This window comes from Rhododendron vialii, chromosome 12a (assembly GCF_030253575.1).
Source record: "Rhododendron vialii isolate Sample 1 chromosome 12a, ASM3025357v1".
In the NCBI taxonomy this organism is placed as follows: Eukaryota; Viridiplantae; Streptophyta; class Magnoliopsida; order Ericales; family Ericaceae; genus Rhododendron; species Rhododendron vialii.
The window spans coordinates 10,183,279-10,209,514 of record NC_080568.1 but is presented as its reverse complement, the minus strand read 5'-3'; the positions used below and the strand labels follow the sequence as shown (position 1 = coordinate 10,209,514).

The following is a 26,236-nucleotide window of genomic DNA, read 5'->3' as shown; positions in this document are numbered from 1 at the left end:
CGATTTATCAAATCCCAACCTCCTTTCCAGCATCTCACGTGATGTTTCGGAGTTTCTTTTCCACTGTACATTTTTGTGGATCTATAACCAATTGTGTTGGTCCCATATCAATGTGGGATTGAGAAAGCCCTTAGAGAACAGCGCGACGATGTTCAAAGAGTACTGAATACAACATAGTTTTACTTCAATCTATCACTCAAAAAATTACCATACTCACACAAATTAACGGTGTTTACTCTATTAACCATGAATTGACGGTCCGATCATGGCTTCCAGTCGTGCAGTATGATGACCACTGTAGACAAACAAAACACTAGTATCTTGTAATTTTTTGTTGTACCAATCTTAGTCATATAATGCGTGCATGTGAAAACGACCATGAGAACGTCTTTCAAAAATATCTTAAACTACCAATTGCGTGAGAACTGATTAAAAGCGAGAGTGCAACGCTAAAATTAAGAATGAAAGTAAAGAATAGTCAAGAATTAATTTGAGCTGACTAGGCATGATGTCTTTGCTGGATGTATCTGCACAGTCAAGAAAACCTGCACCTCCCTCCTTCATACGATGTCTGCCATCTTAAGAATTTTGAAAAACCCATTTCAACTTCAGGCCCAAAATGATTAAACTAATTTTCTTTGGGCTAATAGTTTCCCTTCTTCTGTTTTTTTTTCTAAACATTTGGGCTAATAGTTTCCCTTTTTTCTAAACATTTAAAATGTTTTGCAGATATTTGGCTCATTGGAGCATTGGGCAAGGAATTTTTCTGGACTTTCTGAACAGTGAAAATTACTTTTCGCGCATGCCTTTGGAAGATTAGAAATGCTATTAGCAAGGAGAAAAACCAAGAAGACAACAATGATCCTACATGGACAACAAAGATAGAGGTTTTATTATCAAAATTTTAAGTGCAAATGTATTGAGTAGGACATTTAGACACAGTTCTTTGACACGGAAATAGTATAAACGTAGGCCTCACAAAAGATGAGGCCTTATCCGGCCACCTCCTTCACCTAGGCGCCGATGGAAACCATAAGTTTGTGCCAGTCGCAATGATAGCGATGGTGGTCAGGTGGTCACAGCAGTGGTATGCCACTGCAAAGCAAAGTCGACAGGGATGTTCGGGGTTGAATGGTCCCAGTGGTGGCGGAACAATATTGCTAATCAAGAAATCGTTTTCCACAATAGTGCTAATCAAGAAATCGTTTTCCACTTTCGACAAGTAGAAAACATTTGCCACGAAATCAATTCATTTTCCATTGACCCAAAAACATTTTCTGGGGGCTTTCATTTTCCGTTGCATTAAACTCTAAAAACACAAATAATACTGAACAAACTACATTTTCCGACTAAACAAACAAAGCATATATACATCTTTTTTCTGCACGTTTTCCTTTCCTTTACAAAACTTTTCACACAATGTGTTCAGAAGTTCAAGAGAACACAATTGCATAGGTCACAAGCCATTCCAAAAGGAGCTGTGCTACGTGCACAGCAAGCCTAAATTCTGAAGTGATTTTGGGTGTTTTTTCAACGCCTCTAACGATATTGAACGAAGCTCATTTTTTACAGGGACCTTAAACGACATATTTTGAACAAAATGAGCGGCTCCGATCATCTTTGTGCAACCCGAGGCGGGAGAAAATGGGCTCTGTGCACAGCTGCTGTGCACAGCTTGCTGTGCACGTAGCTTTTCTGTTCCAAAAGCATCCAGGTAGGCAAGTAGAGCAGCACAGGAAACGCGATTGAACCATTTAAATGATGATACTCGGTAGTAACTTACATACAACTTACTAACTGTCAACTGCCGAACTAAAACACTGTTTCTTGCATAAACAACAGAAAAGTAAGGCCTTATGAGCTCGTTAATCACCGCTGTCATCAGTGCAAGAAAATTCCATATGGACACATTACCGTGATTTTGTATCGTTTTCTCCTCGTTCTTCATGGTGCAGATGCTGGCAAAGCAACGGTAGGAACTTGGGCGTTCATTCAATTAACAAATTAGTAACTCTGTCATACATGAGCCCTCCTTTAGTAAGACCCCTATTCGGGCAGTTGGAGTAATTCCCTAATCCCTTCGCAAACCTGCATCCAAAAATTGAAGTGGGTTGTCGAGTTTAGATATTGAGAAGTGGAGGGTGGAGGAATGAATATAATTCATGGTTTGCATACCATCTTAATCTGGGCTTTGATTGATGCAATTAAGCGAGTGTAATCTTCTATTTGCCTGTAGAGTAGTATCCAGTAATAATCAATTTATGTATAAGGATACCGAGAAGCAAGATAAGGAAACGGTAATAATAACATAAGGAGGCCTCTTTTACAACAAACTCGTTGAACTCAGGAAAAAGAGAGAGAAGTGAACAGAGAATTCTCATTGCATGACCGAAGAAGGCTAGTGTCTAATTGATCCATGACATATTAGTAAAGATATATCTAACAAAGACGAATTACTTTGACTCTTATCTCACATCGCATGAAGAACTCGAAAAAGGAAGGCATAAACCCTCTTCATCGTAACAAGTAGGGCTGAGCAAAAACCCACACTCCCTATCCAAACCAACAGATCAGGTCCGACCCATTGCCTTGCAGTCAGTTTCCTCCATAATTACAGCCGGCAACAAAGGCTTAGAATCTTGGTTTTCAGTTTGACCGACTATTTTTGTACGTATGCGGCGGTCTACTCTTCCCTCTCTCCTCTCCTTTTCATTTCAATTTGGGCATTTCATGAAACAACACAGTGCCCAAAAATACAAATATCTACTCTCTCAGACGTGGTGTTGGTCCCAGGATTAAGAAGAATGAGTAAAGATCCAAGTTCTAACGAGTTATAATAGGGGCAATCATTAAGAATCATAACAAAAATGGAAATTACCTGGCTAACTTTTCTTCCCTTGCTGCTATATAATTTAGAGCTTCAGACCACGTGAACTCCACATGAAATCCAAGTCCAATATCAACAAATATACTTCTTGTATCTGGCCTGTTAACAGGCAGAACATCAAATCCCCAATAACCCACAATAAACAAAAAGACTGCTATTGGATTAAAGTGTTGATATTTTTACAACTACTAAAAGCATTGAAAACCATATGTCCCGCAGAATAGTCTGAATACACAGAGCTTAAGAACTGATAAAAAAAAATTCTCTTTCCAACATTTAAAAGAAAGTTACGCATCCCAATCAGTAACGGAAATTTGTATATGCATACAAGAGATATTATGCACATGAACACTGTAAAAACCTGATGTAACACAACATTATGTGGGAGCATAAGTACAGAATGTGAACATGAATATGGCACACTACCATTATGCATATAAAGCAGAAGTAGTCCCATGAGGCACCAGAAAATAATGAGATACGTACACATCGGCTTGCATGTAAACTTCAGAACCGAGATTCACTAATGTCCTGAGACTGGTCACACTGTTCTTCTCTAAATTCTCGATATTCTTTTTCAAATCTGAGCTATAGGATCAACAAGTTAAGAAAAAACTACATATAAACAAAGATCACCAATGTGGGTACAAAACATGAGAGAAGAGTAATGGCTACAAGTACAACCAAGCACAATTGCGAAAGAGGTATTTATTATTATTTAATAATAAAGCTTGAATGAATGGAACGGGAAACTATCCATGTAAATCAACACAATTAGATGTGGAGGAGGGAATTAAACAAGGATACAAGACTTTTTGTTGCTCGAACACCTTGTCCCTGCAATGTATAACCAAAAACAGTTACTTTCTTTAGCTACTTCAGAAGTCTCAACTCATCGAAGCAACATGCAATTATCCCCTTTCCTAGGTCAGGCAGAATCTGACCAAATTGATGCCAATACACCAAGATCCACATATAAGTATTGCTTGAAATAGTGGTGCCTAGAGATATCATCAACAGGAAAACTGGCCAAAGTAACAACAAGAAGAAAAAAAGGAAAAAAGAAAAAAGAACAATACAAGGGTGCTGGGCATCCGTCCCAAAAGGGGAAAAAAATTTGTAGATCGCTGATGGTCTACAACATAAACTTCCGCCTGAAAATTAGCATCCAATGTTCATGTGAAAGTATCTTCTATGTATCTTTTTGTATCGTTTTAATTAAGGCATAGATTATGATATCATATCTCATTGTATCTCTAATTAAGGCATAGATTAGGCGTATCTTTTTCCGTATCCTTTCGAGGATTAGTTTTTCCTCTATTTAAACGTTTGTTAGCATTGTATTATGCATCTCAATAAGCAATACAGTTTTGTTTCTCTTCTCTCTCATCGGTTCTGTCACATGGTATCAGACCCTAAATCCTAGGCTGTTCCGTTAGTCACCCACAGTCAATCTCTCCCTCTCTCCCTCAGTCTAACCCTAATCAGTCACCTTAACGACCTGTTCTGAAAGTCAGTAACTTCAGACCACCGGCAACCCTCTTTGACCCGATAAACCTCCGTCATTCGGTATTCAGTCCTGTCCGAACCATATCTGAAACTCAGCAGTTTCTAAGACAACTCCGACAGTTCTTCAACTTCAAACTTCGTCGCCAACCATCAACGAACTCTGACAGCCCTCAAATCTGCCTCCTCAGTCTTCTCTAGCCTTCTACAGACTTCACCCATCACCTCTGGCGACCACCACTGCGCTTTGTCTTCTCTCTGCACTCTCAGATCAGAGCAAGGTTGAGACCTTGGTCATATATCAGTCAATTGTTCTACCTCAGTTGAGTGCCCTTCCACTCAAGCTGATCTCTGCCTCTCGTCTTTCTCTGTTACAAAATCAGAAACCAAGAAGCTTCACCACCAACCAACATTCGGCAACCAGCGCCACCACTCCGACAACCACTGATGACCCTTTCCCTATACTCGCCGACCACCGGAAATTACTTTCCGGCGACCGGCAACCCTCGGTTGACTATGAACCCTCAGATCTGTTAATTATCTGCAGTTTTGGACCTAAAAACTTAACCTCAACGTTGCCAGTACCTTCCCTACCACCGATGATCTCCGGCGACCCACCTGGGACCTCCAGCGACCACTGTAGCGACTCCAGCAATTCTCTGCATGTGTGGTAATCGACAAATTTTGTGCACTGCTGCGCATTGTTTGGACTGTGTTTCATTTTTTGGTATTGTTCAGCACCATTTCGTTTTATTTGGGTAATGTTCCACACTGTTTGGTACTGTTCTGCACTGTTGCACACTGTTAAGGTGCTGTTTGGACACTGTTCGGCACTATTCTGCACTGTTTGGGGCTGTTTGGTACTAGTCAGCACTGTACGGGTGCTGTTTTGCTCAGTTTGGGACTATTCACGACTGATAGGGCACCTATTTAGCACTATTTGGGTCCTGAATCATCTGTTTTGGCATTATTTTGTCAGTTTCTACTACTGGTAGTGTTCCATCTTCCCTCTTATTTGAGCAATTTGAGCAGTATAAGGTTTTAATGGCAGTCATTCAGCAGGATCCATCACAAGCTTCTTCTATGGTTACTACTTAATCAGGTTTGCATGGTTCTTATACCACAGGTATCTCCGCACTACTTGGATTATTCTGGTTCCTCCCATCGTATATGACTCCTAATTTGTCTCTCCTTAGTAATTGCATTTCCCCTGCCTCCCCTATCAGTATTGCCACTGCAAATGGCTCCCTATGAATGTTGTTTCCATTGGTTCCATTCTTCGTACCTCTGGCTCTTTCTTGTCGATCTCAAATGTATTCTATGTTCCTCAATTGTCTTTAAGTCTTCTTTCTATTAGTCAATTGTCTGATTCCGGGTTTGATGTCCTATTTTCCTCTTCTGGTTGTGTTGTGCAGGATCGGGTATCCAAGAAACAGATCAGGACCTGGCGTAGAGTTGGTGATCTCGACATTCTGGAGAGCTTGCACGTTCCTATAGAATCTACATCCACAGCCATGTCACTGTTTTCCCTAGATAGTAATTTCTCCCCCTTTCATCTTTGGCAATCTAGGTTGGGACATTTGTCTAATGAGCGTCTGAAACTTTTGGTTAAATCAGGTCTTTTGGGAAATATTTATGTTAGTGACATTTCTGAGTGCAGTAGTTTTAAGTTTGCAAAAATGTCCGCTTTGCCATTTAGTAGAAGTACCTTAGTATTTACTTCTCCTTTTCAAGTCATTCATATTGATCTATGGGGTCCATCTCCAGTTGCCACTAAAGGTGGTTCTATCTATTATGTCTCTTCTGTTGATGACTATAGTAGGTATTCGTGGGTTTACTTGATGACGCACAAGTCTGATATCTTCCAAATTTATCGTACTTTTCATGCCATGGTTCAAACCCAATTTTCTACCACTATTAAAATTCTTCATTCTGATTTGGGTGGAGAATATTCTCTCTCTGAGTTAGTTGCATTCTTAGATACACATGGGACTATTCATCAACCATCTTGTACTGACACTCCTTCCCAAAATGGTAGGGCTGAAAGAAAGCATTGTCGCCTTCTTGATACTGCTAGGTCTCTACTGTTGTCGTTCTCCGTGCCTTCTATTTTCTGGAGAGAAGTTGTACTCACTAGCCGATCTTCTGAATCAGATGCCCACTCCTCTTCCATCTGGTAGTTCTCCTTATGAGCGGCTCTATGGTCAGGTTTCTAATTACTTTCTCTTTCGCATGTTTGGTTCTACTTGTTTTGTCCTTCTTCCCAAGAAAGATCGCACTAAGCTAAGTGTCTGTTGTGTCTTATGTGTCTTCTTGGGTTATGGCATTAATCAGAAAGGCTATCGGTCTTATGATCCTGTCTCCAAAAAGCTATATGTCTCTAGGCATGTCACATTCTTAGAGCGTCTCCCATATTTTACTCTTCCTCCCAAAACTGCTCCTCTAGCCAAAGAGGATTTGATTGGTATTGACCCCTTCCCTATGGATGTGCCTACAGAAGAATATACCTCCACACTTGAGGTGTCTGATATTTCTGTAGCTCCTTCAATTTCACCTCGCCGAGCTCCTATTTCCCAGTTCCCCACAATCTACTCCCGTTGTGCAACTTCTCCACCTCCTTCTCCCAGCTCTCTTGCCCCTCAATCTGTCTCGGCGGATCCTAATCCTCCTACTCGCCAATATCCTACTCATGAAAATCGCCAACCACCGGTAAAATATGGCTTTGCTAATACTTGTTTCTCAGCTTCTTATTGTTCATTTCTTTATCGGATTCACACTTATTTTGAGCCTAGGTCCTATAAAGAAGCTTGTAATGATCCCAATTGGGTGGATGCCATAAATGTCGAGCTCACTGCTCTTGCTCAAAATCACACTTGGGAGTTGGTTCCGCTACAAGGCGGCAAAAATCTTATTGGTTGCTCTACAAGGTCAAGACTCGTTATGATGGTTCTTTGGAGAGGTATAAAACCCGCTTAGTTGCTAAGGGATTTTCTCAGGAGTATGGGATTGATTATGAGGAGACCTTCACTCCTGTTGCCAAAATGAACACTGTTCGCACCTTGATCTCTGTTGCTGCTGTGAACCAATGGCCTCTTTATCAATTGGATGTGAAGAATGCTTTTCTCAATGGGTATCTATCTGAAGAGGTTTATAAGCGTCCTCCTCCAAACTTCTCTCATCCTTTTGGTCTTGTCTGTCGCTTGCATCGTGCTCTATATGGCTTGAAACAATCCCTTCATGCTTGGTATGCACGATTTCAGGATGTGGCTCTTCAGATCATTTTCGGCCTAGTATGCATGACTCTACTCTCTTTCTCCATCACACATCTCATGGTCTGGTTCTTCTCTTATTGTATGTCGATGATATGATCATCACTGGTTCTGATCCGGCTGCTATTAATGAGGTGAAATGTCATCTATTTCATGAGTTTGAGATGAAAGACTTAGGCCTTCTTCGGTATTTTCTTGACATTGAGGTTGCTTCCTCTCCTAAGGGGTATTTTCTGGGACAATCTAAGTATGCTACTGATATCCTTAACCATTCTCGTCTCACTGATACCAAAACTGTCGACACCCCTCTTGAACTTCATGCCAAGTTTTCTGCTTCTGACGGTGTCCCTCTTGAGGATACTACGGAATACCACCTCGACCAGATATTGCCTATGCCGATCATATCGTTAGTCAGCTTGTTTTTGCCCCTCGGTCTACACATTGGGGCAGCCCAGTTACGTATTTTGCGTTATGTTCGTTGAACTCTTCATCAATGTCTTCTACTTTCTTCTACCTCGAGTTTGACTCTCCAAGCTTATGCTAATGCTAATTCGGCCGGTGATATTAGCAACCGCAAATCCACCTCTGGCCTTTGTGTCTTTTTGGGAGATTCTCTTATCTCCTGGAAAAGCAAAAAGCAATCTGTTGTTGCTCGCTCTAATGCTAAAGCTGAATATCATGCTATGGCTCACACTACCGGTGAAAAGTGTGGCTTTGTTGGCTTCTATCGGATATGGGTGTCTCTGTTTCCCTTCCTACACATCTTTATTGCGATAACAAGAGTGCTATTCAGATTGCCCATAATTCAGTCTTCCATGAGAGCACAAAGCATATTAAAATCGATTGCCATTTTGTTCGTCAACATCTTCAGTCTGGCACCATTAGCTTACCTTTTGTTTCGTCTGCACTGTGGTTGGCTGACTTCTTTACGAAGACCCACACCGCTTCTCATTTCCGCTTCTCTATTTAAACGTTTGTTAGCATTGTATTATGCATCTCAATAAGCAATACAGTTTTGTTTCTCTTCTGTCACGGTTCAAGCTTAAAATCACAAAGTACAAAGTTTTGATTAATGGGAAAAACATGGGAAGCATGGCAGACTAGGCTTAAAATCAGCATGATATTTGAACAGCAAATCACCTAAACACTAGTCTATTACTAGGCGTAAAGCTCCAACCAATAAATTAGCAAAACCAGTTTTACGAATTGCAATCCTGCAAGAATTTCCTGCCTGACAAAGCAACATCTTCCCTTAGTTGCAGGGAGCTCCTAAAGTGGTGCCGCTCCCACCTTGGGAGCCCACTTTTGCGCTCCCAACTAAGGAGCTTGACGGGAGCCCGCTCCCATTGAGATGGGAGCTATTGGATGATCTTTGTATAGAAAAATAGGATGTTATCATCTGGCTTTATTAATTGGTCTTTGATGAACTCAAATATCTAGCCCAAGTGATGATATCTTAAAAAGAAAAGCATACTATATTGTAACACTATCCCATTTCTTACACTTATGGAGGACTGGCCCATATTTTTACTTCCTAAAATGATTGTACTTTTAAAGTGAATACTCTATGCTACATTATTTTCATAATCTATGTACACACTCCCAACCTTGGGAGCTTCTGTATTCCCTCGCTCCCACACTCCCGCCCCCGCTCCCGCTTTGTGAAACTAAGCATCTTCCTGCATATATTTTCAAACTACAGTATTCAGACCAAATTATGCATGTGCTGGGTCAAGGTAAAAAGAGGGTTTTCAAAATCTGACCTGGAAAGAAGTTACTTCCCATTCCCGTTCAAGAAAGGGTAAGTCATAATTGACAACTGACATGCAATAGAGTAAGAGAATTGGGCAACGTACCTTTCAGCTATAGCGCGAACAAGGTCTGGTTTCAAGCGACGATCTACAAATTCCTCAAATCTCTGTACCTTTTCCTGTCTGATGCTGTCCATTTGAATCCTACAATAGGATGATATCAAAGACTCACACACATAACCAATAAGTTAAAGCTCAAACCATATTTTCTACCACTGTCAAACCTGAACTTAAACCCATACATAAAACTGCATATGAAGCTATTACCTAAGAACATATGTATTTCCAAGATGTGTAAAAGTTCCATTAGAAATGTGATGACAATACAAATTACCACACGGGTGGCTATAAGAATTCCAGTTAAACCACATGTTGGAAAGAAGCATCTACGTATGCTTAGCTCATGACTCAGTTATTAGAAAACTATATATCCCATAAAAAGTCACTAGTCTGTGGTGTTAACATGCCTGTATATTGTATAATACACAAATCTTTACAACTAGCCAGAATCAGCTAGCAGCAAAAACTGTCTCACTTTCCCTGTGACTTCTGAGAATCCCACATTCTTTGAGCTTTAGGCTCTGTTTTTTTCTCATAGCTACTTTACGTGAAAGATTATTTGACGTAAAATGTTTTTAGTAAAACCTTTACCAGTACTTTTATTTTCCATTGTTTGGCTGACCTTGAAAATTAGTTTACGAAGAAAAGCTAAAAAACCAACAAATACCTGACCTAAGCCAGCAACACTTACTTTTCAGAAGAAAAGTCCATTGATTCAGTCCTAAAAGGTCCAAAACTTCACAATGCGACTCAATCAGAAAAATCATACTATTGAGCAGCAAACTGAATGGTTGTAGGACATGACAGTGAGTGAGTGATTTTTTCCAGAATTTAATCAGCCCCCACTGGTTAACAGTGGAATTGGTCCCCACTAGTCAAGGTGCAAGTAAGCTGGCTCCAACACCTCAATTATAAAAAAAATACACACGAGTGATTCATTTTGACAGGGCATATCAAGAAATCTACCTTAAAACATCGCCACTGACTCACTTATAGCTACTATAGAAGGACTGACAAAAACGAAGAAATAAAAGTGAACGGACAGGTGCTGCAATGGCTCTGTGTGGAGAAACCATTGCAAATTGGCCAGTACAGAAGTCATATAATCATAGGACCCTCCGCTCTCGCTCTCATTTCACGCTCTCAAGCAAATTTTGGGATGATTTTAAAGACGCTTTCATGATCGCGCTCACACACGCATTAAATCAGGGTTAGGCCGAAAGTTAATAACTTTGTGGGGCCAAGCGAGTGAAATTGAGTAAATATATGTTTTGCAAAATCACTAAACACTATTCATGTCCAGTTGGATACAACATCAAAGAAACCAAAAATTTACCTAGCATTCATCCATAATATGAAAAAAGAAAACTCCTCAACAGCTAGCTTTAAAGTTGTGGTGTGATACAGTATTAGGTCTCGTTACCTGATCTTTGAATGGACAGAAACGGAAAGAGGGTAGACCAATCGAAGGAGTAAGAGGAGTCGAGGGCGCGTGGTGTTTGAGTAGAAGACGAAGCAACCAAACAGCACAGAGAGAGAGAGGGTTTATCGTACAGACTACAGAGAGAGACTGAGGAGAGAACAGACGAGATGGCAGAGTCATGTATGTACCGGGCCTACCGGCTTAAGAACCAAATCAAATCACAAGTTCAACTAACCCAACCATCAAATAACTAAAGTCTTATTCTAACAGTTCATTTAACATATCTTCGTGGCTATTAGAGGTTTGAACGGAGCTTTCTGTGGGGTTTGCTGGTTTGCAGGGGGTGGCACCCAAAAACACATGTCCTCATAGCTTAACCATCAATCAACACAAAATTTAAAGTTTAACATAAGCGCAAAAAATGTGGACTACAACTTTTTTGCTTTGTCCTTACTAAAAAAAAAATCGCGTTATTAAGTTTTGCGCCAAGTTTTTATGTATTATTGGTTCATTTGGACGAGAGGAATCGAAGAAGTAAAAAATTATGACCTTTACCCAATTATTATCGAAAATATCCAAGAAAAAGCTCAAAAGGCTGACTTTTTGTTGGATATTTTCTTTAAAAATTGGATAAAAGTCATAATTTTTTACTTTTCCGATTCTCCGCCTCGAGACAAACCAATAATACATAAAGTTTGGCGCAAAACTACCGAACGTGAATTTTTTATGAAGGAAAAAAAAAAATGTTGTAGTCCACAGCTTTTAGGTTGGTGGAGACGCTCCCTAACTATTGAACCCTATGGACATCAGTGCAAGTGGTGAATAAGCAATAATTTGGGAAAGAGCATATGCAGTGATGTCTGGCCACTGGGCTAGTCATTTGGCCTATTTTTCCATTTTGCCTAGGCTCTTTTCCCCCTCTTCCTCCAAAAATACTAGCTATAATTCTTCACACTTGATTTACTACTCTTATTTTATTCATTGTGAACTCTTCGAGAAGTATTTCACAATACCCAGTCGATCTAATTGGCATTTTATCGAACAGGTTGTGAGCATTACATGTAACTTCTACACATTCAGTAACCCAACAACTAGAACTCCCCAGAATCTGTTTAGCCTTCTTTCACAAACAAATTTACACCCAAAACTCTGAATACATGCACAGATATACACGTATACACTAATACACACACATGTATATATGGGTGTATAAACACACGAGAGAGAGAGAGAGAGAGAGAGAGAGAGAGAGACTATATTCATACCTGAGAGAGAGGAGGCGAGTGACGGACAGGGAGGAGCGACGGCGACCGACGGACTTGGATGAGGTAGGGGGACCGACGGACTGATGGGTCTGGTTTCGTCGAAGGGAAAGAAATATGTACGCTGGTTTTGTCGAAGGGGAAGAAAGTGAGAGGCTAACTAGTGGGCTTGGATCCAGTGCTCTGCCATTTACTTCTGTACATTGAAATTGGCAAGCCGGGAAAATTATTCTGTGTTGTAGGAGCACCAACACGTGATTCTCCAAATCCATTTGTGATCGTTCATTTATACAAGATCTGATCGTACATTATTTTTGTTCGGGCTAAATAATAGTAAAGACAAAAAAAGTTCCTAAATAAGTTTTATTTTTTAATGAAGACCAAAAAAAAAGAATTAGGAACTAAACTTTTTGTATAATTATTTTGTGGTACAAAATAGGAAGTGCAGATATTGAAACTGTCACCTCCACCAGGAAGTATTGCCCCGTCACACCATATCACTACACTATTTGTAAGAGACCTCACCGCATCTATGTCATGGCCGAAGCTGAGGTCACACCATGCATGTATAGTGTTAGGAGTATATTTAGCCCCAATAAAGGTTTATGACTCTATGAGGACTCAAACCAAGGCTTTGTCTAACAAAGTCCAAATTTTCAACCACTGAACCAACCCTTCATTGATTTTGTATTTTTTTTATCTATATTCAAATAAAAAAAATGTGTAGTAATTTGACAAAAATTATACAAAAAATTTAATTCCTAATTCTTTTTTTTTTTATCTTCATTCAAAAAAAAACTTATTCAAGAATTTTTTTTATCTTTATTCCTAAGACTTTTAGATTTCTCTCGTTAACATGAACCAATAATACAAAAAATTGACGCAAAACTCATAAATGAGAATTTTGACAGAAAATAATTTGGCTCAATTATTATAGTCAGAACACCCTTTACCATCAGATCTTGTACAAATGTACGATGACAAATGAATATGGAGAATAACGTGTTGGTGCTCCAATAACACTGAATAATTTTACCAACTTCCCATGCAACTGATGAATCTACCGAAGCAAATTGTAGAGCACTGGATCCAAGGCCAATGAACAAGAGATTTTGAACAGAGTCTCACGTACGATTCCCACCGTGTAAAGGAATTGATGTTTGATTTTATTTTATTTTTTATTAGTAACGACCCCGTTTGTTTTAGGGTTTTAGATTTTGAATTCTAATCATTACTTTCATTCTTTATCTTTTTTCAATCATTATGCACATTCTAATTAATTATTCTATTTCTCTCTACACTCATTACTTACAAATCCAAATCCAAATCTAAAATCTCAAAACGAACAAGGTCTTTGATGTTAATTGGCCATCTGCACAATCATCCTACACAGAGGAGCCATGTAAAATTTAAACTCTTTTTTTTTTTTTGCTTTTTTTATCAGCAAAAGTAATATTTTATTAAGGGGATGAGGAAAGGGATTTCCAACCAAAGGTTGAAAAGTACAAACAAATGGGACAAACCCATACACTCCTGAGGTCAAAGTCCAAAACACCTAAAGGCCTCAAAGCCCAAATATGCAAATGAAACTAAAAGCACCAGATGGCCTAAAAAGCCTAAATTTTACAATTAAGCACAATCAAAGGAACCTAACCCACCAAAGTGGGCCAAGCCCAGCCCCAAAAATCCAAAACAAACCCTAATATTGAAAATCTTCAACCCGTCGCCCACAAGGCCAGCCCAAGGTATTTGGGTGCCCTAGGCCTGTTCTAAGAATGGTGCCATAAACGCTTGACAATTTTTACGAGAAAAAAAAACAATCAGAGAAAGTCAAAACTATAGTATTAAATTAAATCCCCTTAACTAACACACACACACACACACACATTTCAAAATTTGAAATTTTCCTTCAAAACAATTTTAATTTTAATTCCGATACTTGTTGCCCACGTGTTGCTTTCACGAGCAATCACTCTGTGAGCAAGTGGAACAGGTGGAGTAGAGGGCTTTATAGGTGAACACTATGTCAATTGAGCCTTTGCTCTGTCGATGTGGGACAAAAAAGTTGTAAAACAAAGCCTCCCACTTGTAGTCTTATATCACTAGTTGAAGGCAACAATGAAGGCAAATAATCTTTTATAAATAGAAAGTCCTACTGCCTCAATACCAATGCTCAAGAGACTGGGCCTTACTTTTGAAATTTGGACCGGATCTTTTCTAAAAAGAGTCTCACCCAATTCAAATATTAAAAAAAATTGAGGTACCCCCAAAATTGGGCATTGAGGATGGCCAAGGCCCAGGCCTTTGTGGGCCTTGTGCCTGGCTGGCACTAGTCGCCCACCAATGCACAAGATCAGCCAACAACCAAACCCAAACCGCCAACCATCCGCCTTCGATCACCACATTGCTGCCTCTGGCCACCCAAACGGATAAGGAAAAACTGGCGACCAAACACCCAATCCAGCCGCTGCCGCGGGAGTTCAACCTAACCGTGAGGCAAGAACCATGAAACCCAACAGTTACTCTTTTCCTTTTGGTGTAATACGTAGGGTTACCTGTCGCTCAACTAATCGGTAATTTGTTGTAATATATCGTAACATTTTAAAAGGTCCAAATTATTTTTCAAGCATCTAAGGTAAAGAAAGAAGGTGCATTTATGGTAGCCTTTCCCTAAATTGAATTAGTTAATAAAGTTTTTTTTGTAAAAATAAGAAAATTGTATTGATAAATGCCCAACGGCACATACAAAACGGAGATCATTATAAAAAACTTGGACAAAGTCAAACTAATCATCTAACAATTATAGAACAAGGAAATCACAAGGCAATCGATGTCTTTCATCCTAACCCAGACATGACCTGACGCAATAACGACACTTTTAAACTACCTAACATCTAATTAGGAGTCTCAAACGAGAAAAAGTGCAAAGTTAATGACAAAAAACACCAAATACCTAGACGATCAGATGCACGTCACCCAAGTATGAACGCACCAATGAACTCCCAAGAACTATAGATCTGCCAAGTCGTCACGGGCTGCCTCGCCAAAGACATCTTGTAGGGATAAAACACTGAAGCATAAATATCATTGTGAAGCAACCTCAATTGAGAGAACCTAATCTGTAGACAAAATTCGTCCAAAGACGAAACTAATAACTCTCGTTGAACGAGAGACAAAACTCTCAAAAATTAGACGACAAGTCGTTGATCTGGAGAGACAAAAGGAAAAAAATAAAGAAAGGGAGTCAGTAGTACCATAGCCTCCCTCTCCCACCGCCGCACACGGGTATGAAACCCACGGGAGGAAGGGGAAGGGAGAAGATCGAGGAGTTGTGGTGGTTAGGGTTGAGAGAGAGGGAGAGAGAGATAGGGTTGAGAGAGTCTGTCTAATTAGCCACTCCTTAAAAGACTAACCATTAATTAGGTTGAAGTTGCCTCTTGCCTTAGCTCCTTAGAGCATCTCCAACCGGAGCATGCCAAATTTGAGGTGGATGTTCAACGTAAACTTTTGACAGCTTCCTCCGTTCCAATCAAGCTGCCTTTCCTTAGGTCAAGTCCACGTGTAATTAAAGTTTGCTCCAAACATGCCAATTTTGGCATCAAGCTAGTGACATGCCAATTTTTGAAAAATATAACCGTTTGAAAATTTCGGCTGTTTAAATTTGAGAAATGCCGTTTGACATAAAGGTTGAAAAGGGATAGCTTGATGTCAAATAAAAAGAATTAGGTATAAGGGTTGGAAAGGAGGCTTTAATGTCAAATTGGAGATGTCAAAATGCCACATAACCCTTCAAAAAAAATTTGACATGTCCAATTTGAAGTCAAGGGTTGGAGATGCTCTTACCTCAATTGATACGGCAAGTAATGGTATTTTATTCAATGAGGGTTCAAACATCACCCCAATCTCCTTTTCCCTAGTATAGATTAGGATTTTTTTGAATTAACAAAAAAAAATTAATTAGATCTATCAACCTATATGCTAAGGGTTCTTGTTCTAAACAGATCCGAACCGTAATTTTATATTTATATAATAACCAAGCTCAGTTTTTGAATATTATATACATACTTAAATCTAATGGTCAATAGTGATCCCTTGAATCCAATGGTTGAGATCCTAGGGCTAGCCATTTTTGGGAAGAATTCAAATCAATCTCTCTCTCTCTCTCTCTCTCTCTCTCTCTCTCTTTGAAAAATAAATTGCCAAACAGAAATTTCATAAATAATATGAGGTTCTCATAATAACCCCTATAGGTATTTGTTGATTGTAAATTTAAGATCGTCATATTAACTAGGTCTAATTGTGATCATTGGTTTGTTCGGTAAAGCGAAATCTCAAGAATACTGTAGCCATTCGTGTTTTCATTTTGTTGGTTATGTCATATAATTCATCTAATATAAAATTCTATTACTGCTTACATGTCGTAAGGGTGACGCTTATTAAAAAAAAAAAAACTTTTGGGATGAGTCGGGTTTGTTTGTGAGGTTGTTAAATAGTAGGGAGGGAAATTCATCCAGGTACGGACAGGCAACGGAAAATCATACGCTTGAACGTGGTGTTTAATTTCTGAAAATTATATTTATTGTGAACAATTGATGGTTAGGATTCACAATTGCTAATTAGTGCGTAAATAAGTTGGACGATTCATTTGTTGCAAACTCAATATCAAGTTGCGCCGGGCCTTTAAGTACGAGCTATTTACTCAAATTTTACTTCGGACACTCGAAACCAAATCGAATACTGAATTCTTCGAGCCTGCGATTGTAATTAGGACTCTATCATATTGCATAGTTTGAACAAACCGCAGCTTCATAAGCATGCGATTGTAATTTTTCGTCACCAAAGCCTTGTAATTTTTCGTCACCAAAGCCAGTCACCCTCTCCGTGCAAGAGGCTCAATAAACTAGCCATCTGCTTTGAAGGTTTCCCAGTCTTCGTTCTTTCGGTCCATACACATACTGTAAAATTTAGGACTCTGTTTTGGGTTGGGGTGCGTCAGGCCAAGGCAGTAGTGCAACGCCTAGGCGACGAGCGAGAGACCCCAATAGCAAGTTATTGTGACGGGTCCTCCTCCTCAAGAAATTAATTTCATATCATGTGAGCCAATGGCTCACGTATCATCAAATATTAAACTGAAAAACAAATTCTACCCTTGATCTTAGCCAAAAGGCCGAGAAAGTTATGAGTTCTCCTTTCGTCTGCATCTTTTATTAGTCGTGTTATATCTATCCCTTTTGGTGCTTAGAGTCTTAGACGATGTGGGAAGCAAAACAAAAACAAAAACTGGAGCCTTCTTCCTGTGGCACTGCTAGCTCCTTGTACCTAAACAAAAACAAACAATCATTTTAGGTTTACGAGAAAGAAAACACCCTTTGAAAATATACTCCGCCCATAGATGTCAACTATTGAGACTTCTGGTTAAATGGGTTTGGAAATAAGTTTTTAAATTAACTTTTTATTCCTAATTTTTAGTGAATCAAATTATTTGTAAATATGATTCCTCATCTTGAATTGAGCTACTGTATTATTCAAACTCGAAATCAAACCAGAAATCAAACCGTAGTCTAACTTTTGAGTTAGTCCGGTTCAACGAGATTTACTTTTTCGCTTGGTTTACATAATTTTCGAGCCTACGAATTAATTTAGTTGTAGTTTAACACAAAGCCGAAACCGAACCAATCCTGTCCTTTAGTGAAGAATGCATAGTCCAACCATAGTTTTGAGGAATCAGAAACATATATTCATAACCATAAACAAGCATATAATCTGTGTGGTGAACAATAACGAAGAAAATGGCATCCGCGTATCTGCAGGTTCTCTTGACAAACTGAAAAAGACACCACATCTACAGAGACCTGTCCGGAGAATGGAGGTTTTTGTAAGCAGAACATAAGCGTAAGCAATCTCAACCGCCGATTCATCCTAATGGCAAGCAACAGTAAAAACAAAGTTTGCAAACAAGCGCAACTGAATTTTCTGCAAGATCTCAACGCCAAACAATCTTGACAAATACAGGGAGAAAATCTTACAACCTCTACAACTAACCGGATTCAAGCAATCCCACAATAAACATCAGACTGCATTTCATCTTGATTTAGTGGATGGATATGGGGAGAGAGAAGAATAGCTAAGGGGAAGCGGAAAATATTAGAGGCCCAAATCTGGATCAAGCCAATCGGAAGTTAGTAAACTGTAGACCGTGTTTAGATCTTGGATTTACGGAACCGTATAGGGAGAAACATACTATATTAGATGCACATATCCCTGGCATTTTTTTCCGGCTACAAGTCCCTTTATATATCCAAGATCCAAGCACAGACTAATTTTCAGTAATTCGTAGTGTTAGCCCGGCTAGAGGATATTGAATCCTTCAGTCTAGCGACCCTCTCATCAGTGTCTGGGCCAAAGCGAAGGTTACTCCAGTCTATTGACCTCTGCACAGTCCTCTGCACAGTCCTGGACGGAACTCGGTCGCTATCTTCCCCACCAGACGCTTCGTAACCACCACTAGTTGACCTTGAAAGCGGTATTATTCCCTTTTGAAAAGCTGATGAGGAGACCTGGAACGGATGGACAAGGTCAGGGGAAGCCACACTGCTTTCTGAAGAGGAACCAACGAAAGCAGTTGAGCTCGCCATAGCTTGATTTGTTCTGAAAGCACTTAGGGCTTCATGCTGTAGAGGAGCCAAGGTAGTTGAAGCCTCTGACATGAAACCATTTCCATAGCTTTCAGCAGCTCTAGCTTTACTAGCTTGCTTTCGGTTATTGTTCGTGAGCTTCGGGACCATTCGCCGGCTACTGCTGCCAAAGCTGCTTTCTGTTTGGAGGCCAAAAGGAGCTTCCTGTCGCACCACAGGCCGCAGGATTTTAGACTTTTTTCTTGCCTCAGAGGCTGCTTTTGAAACCTCTTCTGCGTTTAAGCGTGCCAGCGTCCATGGACTGATCTTTACAGCTGCAGGATTCTTTTTCTTGATTGGCACGTCTACCGTTTTCTTGATTGACTCTTCTCCCGTCATCTTTTTGCCTGATGAACTAACAGAGCCAGTATCTGGAGGAACCACGTCAAACTGAGAACCAGAAACAGCAACATCAGTATTTCCTGTTAGGTGTATATTTTCGTGAATCGGTGCATAACCAAAGTGCCACACCAATAAGAAGATACATTGTGAAAGTGAAATGTCATTCCACATCTCTCTTGCTTATCTGGTAAAATGACAGCAAGGCTTCTCTACAGTTGGCAAAAGGCTTATGAATTTAAGGAAGCACACAACAAACTCCCTCTTATCATTTGATTTCCAGGACATGTGGACAAGAAATCCAACTTTCGCTGATTTCTCACTCCAAATAGATTGTATTCAGTAAAATGGAATGACGACATTGCTATTTCGCAAATTCTGGGCCCATAAGGGCCTCCTATGAAAGAAATTACTAATAATGAGATGACATTAGTATTACTATTTTGGTCATTTGAGCAGTTGGCATATGAATCTCCTCATAAAGATTCAATGGCGATTTCAAAGAGAATCAGATTGATTCATCATTCTTAACACCTGAAGACCTTAGATATTGCAAACAGACAACAGTTAGAACTTAGACCAGTCCAAAGAGGAAAGCATCAACCCAGTGAATTGACAGCAAAAGACTCAAAAAGCCAATTTTCAGGATAGGAGGTGTGCTAGGGGAAGACAACAAGCCCAGTAACTAAAGATTACTAATCCACCATACCAAAATCTCTTCTCGGAATGAGCCATAAATGGAATCTACTCCTTCACAAGTTTAATATCCCAGCTAGTGTTAACAAAATCTGTATGTGTCATACCTGATCTTCAAAAAATAGCCGTGGAGGAGTACACCATGCTCCTCGCTGGAAATTATTAAAGGAACTTGCAGTGCTTAACCCAGTGAGGGAGCTGGCAATCGACATCTGAGGACTTTGTTGACTTCCAATTCCTTGTTGTTCTTGCTCTCTCAAAGCTATGATGTAGTCATATGTACTGATCCCCTGTAATACAAGTAAAGGGTACAAGAAGGATTAGATGAGAATCTCTCTCATTGGATTTATTTATTATCTAGGAGTTATCTTATTTCGTTACTCAGATTTGTCTTTATTGTTCGTGATCTTTACTGTTGCAGCCCATATAAAAGACTTTGCAGCTAGTGTTCAGTCGAATGAATTAAATTTTGAGTAGGGTATTGATACAGGGATGCGGTTACTTCCTTAGGCACGGGGATGTCTATGGGCCCTTAGGCATAGGATGCATCAGCTTCAGTGTCACAGCCAAGTTAATCTATTCTTCTTCTTCTTTTCTTTTCAGAATGATTCAAATCTTGACACATGAACAGTAGAAAACATACTGGTAGAGTGGCAGGTAAATGGAAAACTGACGATCATTTAAGTTCTGGTAAAAGAACACGAGTAAAGAAAATACAGCAAGTATTGCAAGTACAATGATTTTATCCAGTTTACCTTCCTTATGAGAAGAATATGAAAGAAAAATAGCTGAGCTAGCGGCAGGGTGGCGATCATAGCCAATATGGTGCACACTGCCTGCACATTGTGAATTTACACAAGTTACTCACAATTAGGATAAACACTGGATATCTCAACACTCAGCAAACTGTTTTTCTTGACTTTCATTCAACTCTGTCTCAGACAAATGCTTGGCAAATTTAATAGCATTGACCAGTATAAGCAAACCAATCGATATAATTAAATAATAGCCGAGAAGTCTTAATATGGATGGCCATGATAAATAACAAACTGCTCACCACTGCAATAGAAAAGGGTATCACAGTGAAACTGCTACCCAACTTGGAGGTGATGTCTGCAGAGAACTTCTTGCGCTCGAGGAAACAGCAGACCATTACTAGGATACCAGTTGACCATTGAAGCATAAGCTGCAATCGCATGTCCAAGGTGGACCAGCCATGTATATATTCGCATCAATTATCGTTGAAATAAAACATGGCACTAAAATAAAATGCATACATCCAGGACATCTCCAGGTTATGGCATGTCACCTTTCGTTAGCTAATCACAAACCTACCAGAACTACTGTAACAAACATGAACAGTGGTGACAAAATCGAGCAGTAAGAGGGACAATCTGCCTTGAACAAGAATACAAAATTCTGCATTGCAAGCATGCTTGCCAAAATGACCAGAACAAAATTTTGGACTTATCAAAGTTTGGAGCTGTTAACAAAAGGGTGAAAAAGAATCAGGCTCTTTTTGGATTCTGAAACGGAGTGGACTAGGGCACCAATAGGAGAAGGATAGTAGAAGACCGTTCATGCACTATGAGATATCCAAAGCAAGTGATGGTGAGCTATGCTTACCAAGAGAAGGGAAGAAGCCATGAGGATGAAAAACTGCCGGTAGTTACGTTTGCCTATACAATTGTTGAGCCACTACAAAAACATAGATGAAAATGTGTAAGAGATTTCTCAAAATAAAGAGGAAAAAATTCACTGAATGAGAGAGACAGAATACCCTGCAGTGATGATCAAAATTGTCAACACATTTATCACACACCCTACAATGCTTGCTATTCTTGAAAACCTGCAAGAAAACCAGTTTTCAATTGTGGCAATTTACGCAGGAGTAATGGAGGTACAAACAGGATCAGGCTATATCTCGCAAGGAGTAAGTATTATAGAATTCATGAAATGACACATTCATCTTGAATGCTATGCCATTAAAATGACAGCTCCAAAAGAGTTATTTGACAAGTAGCTAGCTTGCCGCAATTGTATGACCAGTGGCAAATAAAGCATTTTATGATAATAATTTAAAGGCACCTAAACACCGTTTATTTGTCTGATGCATCTGGGTACCTCTACTTCACACAAACTACAGTAGAACATGCCATCTTCGCTCAGTTGTTGCTCGGATGATTCTTCAGGTGGACTCAAGCAATTGTAAAAAAATGCACAAGGCATAAAAACCCATAGAGCAGTAAAATATGATGAATGGTGCGACGAGGCATGCTTCTTATTTTCATTAGTACACTCTTCTTCTGCTGTATCCACATTCGTAGTGCCCCCATCCAGAGGTTCCCCTCCAATAGTTGCAGCATTCACGTCCTGTTTTGATGAAGTCGATTCCCCAACTAGTTTAGATTCCTTGAGCTGTGCATGTTTTTTACTGTCTGAGATCTTAAGATACTTTTTGGACTTGAAAACTCCGGAGTCTGCAGGATCCGCTGCTGCACACCAAATATATAGGCTGAAGGCACATAGTATCTGCATAAAAAGCATGAAAAGTTTCACAAAGAGGAAAAAGAAGCATCCAAATGGGGGACAATTCAAGAAAAAAGGAATAGTTTGAGCAGTGCCTCGCGAAGAAGTTAAAAGCAGAACTATCTTAGAAAAATTCAAGAAAAAAGCATCAAAAACGCCTCGACAACTGATATTAAATGTTTGTCAGAAGAGACACCAGCAATAGTCACAAAGAGGTTCAGGACCCTGCCTGTTGACTAAAAATTGAACATACATGAGCAAATCTAAAAAAATTAAGCAGCATAACATTCAACTGAAAAACAAGTATACCCATATAAGTCCCCATTCAGATAAAAAAAAAAAATAGAGTCCCCATTAATAGAGGTCATGGAGTAGATTGCGTGGAGATGTAACGTTTGGTACTACATGCACAAACCGGATGCCGGCAGGCTCAAAAGTCAAACCTAAAACTTTAAGTTTTACTAGATCGAGTTTGAACCACTGAACCAGCATAACGTGCAACAGATTATAACTACTAAATAGGCAGTTTGAGTAAAGTGAATGGTCACATAGAAGATAACACACTCAACCCTATAACTATCAAATGCACAATTGAACATCTATCTTACATACCATGATTTTAAAGTATTTGCAAAGCCTAACTCATTTGGACATTAACTCATTAAGTAACATGCTACTCCCTCGCAACAGTGGTCAGACAAACTGAAGCTGAATTAATTTGTGCATTTTGTATAGAATATGACTACTTATCCAATGTCCACTATAGTTTACGGCTTCACGCTCACATACATATTAAGTCCAATTTTCTCTTTTAACATGGTATCGGAAGATATGTTTCCTTTTCTCCGGGAAAAGGCTATTTTTCTGAGACCTGAACTTTAAGGTTTGGGACCTTTGGGTGCAACTTGCAAATTTTGTTGGGTAAAAGAAGATACTTAGTCCTTGAAAACCCAACACACGAATCAGGAACACCTTTACCTCCTGTGAAGAAACAAATGGACCGAACGAAATTGACGAACTTAATGTCTTAATTCAAGTTGTTTTAACAACAAATGTCTGCAACTAGAGTTCAACAGTCCACTAGAAACAAAGGTTATACTTTTGTCAACACAGGGGACACGGTCCGATAATTCAATTAAATCAAACTGAAATTCAGTATGTCTGAAACTAGTTGCTATAAAGCTGTGCAACAAAAAACTAAAAAAGACAAGCAGCCATTTTCCTTCATCGGCAAAAGTGTTAGATTCATGTTATATTCGAAAGAATCTCAGGAAATAAGTTACCCGAAGAGAAAAGAAAACAGAAAATGAAAAAAAAAAAAAAAACCATTAGAAACAGACTAAAAAATCATAACCCCACAGGAATAGAAAAACACAGATCTCAGAAATTCCCCTACTTAACAAAAATAACAAGCTTATATAAACAGCAAAATAAAGTGCAATGGCTTACAAGAGGAGTGTAGAGCCCGATTGCAATATACTGGAACAACTTTTTCCCAACAAATGGAGCAAAAAATACATAGTAGGAAAACCCCAATGCCAGAAAAACTGCAACTGCTACCACCTGTAGATATAGACATTAAGACCCAGTACAGGCATATAAAGTATAGGCATTTGGAGAGAGAGAGAGAGAGAGAGAGAGACCTGAAGGGGATGGTGAGGAAGCTGCCATCCATGCTTCCTCATTGTGGGTAGAAAGCTTTGTCTGTTTCACTCAATCATAGCCCACCCAAGTAATGGAGAGAGAAAGAGAAGGGTATTGGGTGAAATGGGATTGGGTTTCTTGATTTCTTCCTCTTGTTGCTCTTCTTGAAAAGGGTATTTTTACAGGTAAGAAAGATTTGTGACTGACTGGGAGGAGTGAGTGACTCTGGAGAATGAGAGCGAGAGGAGTAGGTGTCAGGTAGTAGAATTACATATTTTCTTTCTTTTGCTTTCTTTATCACCAGAGGTAGAGCTACATTGAAATCCACATATTTTACTTTACAATTTTCTTGTTTCTAGCACTGCCCTTTTCTGCGGGAAGATCATGTTCTTGTGTCACGGATCTCAGATGCTAAAGCCAGTTTTTTTTTTTTAACTTTAGATCGTCAGTTGTTAGGTTTAGTACAGTAGTAATTTCTAACCACCCTTTATCACTTCATTTAATTTTCTTGTTATCAAGTCAAGATTGATGTGAGTTAAATTTAGATATATTTAAATTCGTTTAGTTAAAAAAATATTTTCCCATCAAATATTTTGGAGTTAATCGATGAGACTTGAGAGTCGAGAGATATCACAAAAACATACAGCTATGAAACAAAATTGGAAAAAAGTTCAAATACGGCTAACGAAAAAACAGTGAAACCGTCATTTTTTTTTTTTTTTTGGGTGCAATTAAATGGAATTTGCAATCTCAAAGAGTTAGTTGACTTTATTTAAGCCAAATTGTTCCTTAACTACAAACCCAAAGTTAACGACGAGAAAGACTTATGTCATGTTCAGTGGCGATTTCAGGATTTTAAAACCATGGGTCATTTATAAGCACATATTCTCTTACCAATTATAAATAAAAAATTCAATTCTAATTCATTACAAAAAAAAACTAATAATCTAATTTTGACAAAAAAACACATCCAAAAGCTCAACAAGCATTTTCAACTAAAACAATAAAAGATATCAAAAGGTATGTTTGAATAATCTTATTTCAGTTTCACCCAAAACAAAATAAACTAAAAAACTTCTACAGTTGAATTCAATTCAATGGGTTCCGCATTTTGAAATGTTGCATGATAATTTCTTTGTCGATAACATCAAGTACTTCTTTTACGCTTGCGTTTTATTCTATGTGGTGTTTTAACTTTTAACTAAGGGTTACAAAAAGGAGTAATTTTTCAGTGGTCTCGGGCCCAACAGACATATTTGCCGATCCATACACTTACCGGTGGATTCCATGAAAATGTGTGGTATTTAGGGGTGTTGATCCACCAAATAATGTTTCTCCAAGGAGGGGGTTGGTTTCAAGTGGGAAAATAATTTAGTATGGTGTCATCATCAAATTGTTATGAGGTCATTTATTAATTTAGAAAAAAATTCAGTATAGTAATAGTAAAAAAAATTTCTCCATGGGGTCGCCCGACCCCACTGCTTACTATGTGGCGTCGCCACTGGTCATGCTCTCAATTGACTAACCCAAAGAAAATTTTCACATCACGTATTCTATTGTCATCTTTCAAAACTATTCTAGACCGTTAGATTGATGAACGTACATAAGATTCAAACACTGAGCTTGGTTATTATATATAATAATATATGTGTTATTATATTGACAAATATGTAGCATAAAGCGCGTGGTAGGCTTGTTGGTCAATAGTTTCTACTAAGGCTCACCGCTAAGGATTTGTTTGCCACTTAGGAAAAGAAAGAGAAAAGTATATAAAATAATGGAGAAGGAAATGGGAGAAAAAAATTAAAGAGGGACTGGAAAGAAAGTTGAATTAAGATTTGAAATTTTTTCTTTTTTTTTTAAAGAACGAAACAATGAAAGGGAAATTTTTTAAATTTTCTTTCTTTTCCAATTCTGCATATATATGAGTTGGTAAATTAAGTCGGTCCTTGTGGGTCTCTCCCTTATTTTCCTATTTAACATTATTTTTGGTGGTGTAAAAGTTTATACTTGGAATGGTCAAGGTACATCCAAGTAGGGAATGCGGTTGCATTTCCCGTTTATAAGTGTTGGGATATGCCCTGGCTATGGCAAGAAGAACTTGTGTTTGTCTTGCTCGATAAATTTTCGAGAATG

The 26,236-nt window shown here is 38.9% G+C and overlaps 2 protein-coding genes and 1 non-coding gene across 5 annotated transcripts; all 3 read right to left on the bottom strand.

Annotated features, from left to right (window-relative positions):
- Positions 1-1,730: 1,730 nt before the first annotated feature.
- On the bottom strand, positions 1,731-12,386 carry LOC131311043 (uncharacterized). Of its 2 annotated transcripts, none has more exons than XM_058338358.1 (7): positions 12,222-12,386; positions 9,519-9,617; positions 3,695-3,724; positions 3,374-3,475; positions 2,879-2,986; positions 2,176-2,230; positions 1,731-2,088 (listed from the first exon to the last, which is right to left on the bottom strand). In XM_058338358.1, the coding sequence occupies exons 2-7, from the start codon at positions 9,608-9,610 to the stop codon at positions 2,047-2,049; spliced, it is 429 nt and encodes a 142-aa protein (XP_058194341.1). In that variant the 5' UTR covers positions 9,611-9,617; positions 12,222-12,386; the 3' UTR covers positions 1,731-2,046. The 2 variants fall into 2 exon arrangements, with proteins under 2 accessions (XP_058194341.1, XP_058194342.1); XM_058338359.1 differs by lacking the exon at positions 12,222-12,386 and adding an exon at positions 10,957-10,979.
- A 4,814-nt stretch (positions 12,387-17,200) lies between these two features.
- LOC131312210 (U2 spliceosomal RNA) lies at positions 17,201-17,398 on the bottom strand. Its single transcript, XR_009195781.1, has one exon. It is a non-coding gene; the product is annotated as a U2 spliceosomal RNA (small nuclear RNA).
- Positions 17,399-18,165: 767 nt separating this feature from the next.
- LOC131310970 (probable protein S-acyltransferase 22) lies at positions 18,166-24,450 on the bottom strand. Of its 2 annotated transcripts, XM_058338255.1 has the most exons (9): positions 24,100-24,450; positions 23,906-24,019; positions 22,052-22,459; positions 21,708-21,776; positions 21,554-21,625; positions 20,985-21,113; positions 20,683-20,763; positions 20,035-20,217; positions 18,166-19,282 (listed from the first exon to the last, which is right to left on the bottom strand). In XM_058338255.1, exons 1-9 carry the CDS (start codon positions 24,139-24,141, stop codon positions 18,542-18,544), a joined length of 1,839 nt encoding a protein of 612 aa, XP_058194238.1. In that variant the 5' UTR covers positions 24,142-24,450; the 3' UTR covers positions 18,166-18,541. The 2 variants fall into 2 exon arrangements, with proteins under 2 accessions (XP_058194238.1, XP_058194239.1); XM_058338256.1 differs by lacking the exon at positions 20,985-21,113 and having other exon boundaries at positions 24,100-24,397.
- Positions 24,451-26,236: the final 1,786 nt, after the last annotated feature.

Bases quoted from the DNA above. Each gene is read 5' to 3' on its own strand.
- LOC131311043 (XM_058338358.1), bottom strand. From the start codon at position 9,610: ATGGACAGCATCAGACAGGAAAAGGTACAGAGATTTGAGGAATTTGTA. The intron at 2,987-3,373 runs GTACGTATCTCA...GCCTGTTAACAG, and splicing joins GTTTACATGCAAGCCGATGT to GCCAGATACAAGAAGTATAT. The intron at 2,231-2,878 runs GTAATTTCCATT...ACTACTCTACAG, and splicing joins AGGGAAGAAAAGTTAGCCAG to GCAAATAGAAGATTACACTC.
- LOC131310970 (XM_058338255.1), bottom strand. From the start codon at position 24,141: ATGAGGAAGCATGGATGGCAGCTTCCTCACCATCCCCTTCAG. The intron at 24,020-24,099 runs GTCTCTCTCTCT...CTATATCTACAG, and splicing joins TTCCTCACCATCCCCTTCAG to GTGGTAGCAGTTGCAGTTTT. The intron at 22,460-23,905 runs GTAAGCCATTGC...CTTTTTATGCAG, and splicing joins TCGGGCTCTACACTCCTCTT to ATACTATGTGCCTTCAGCCT.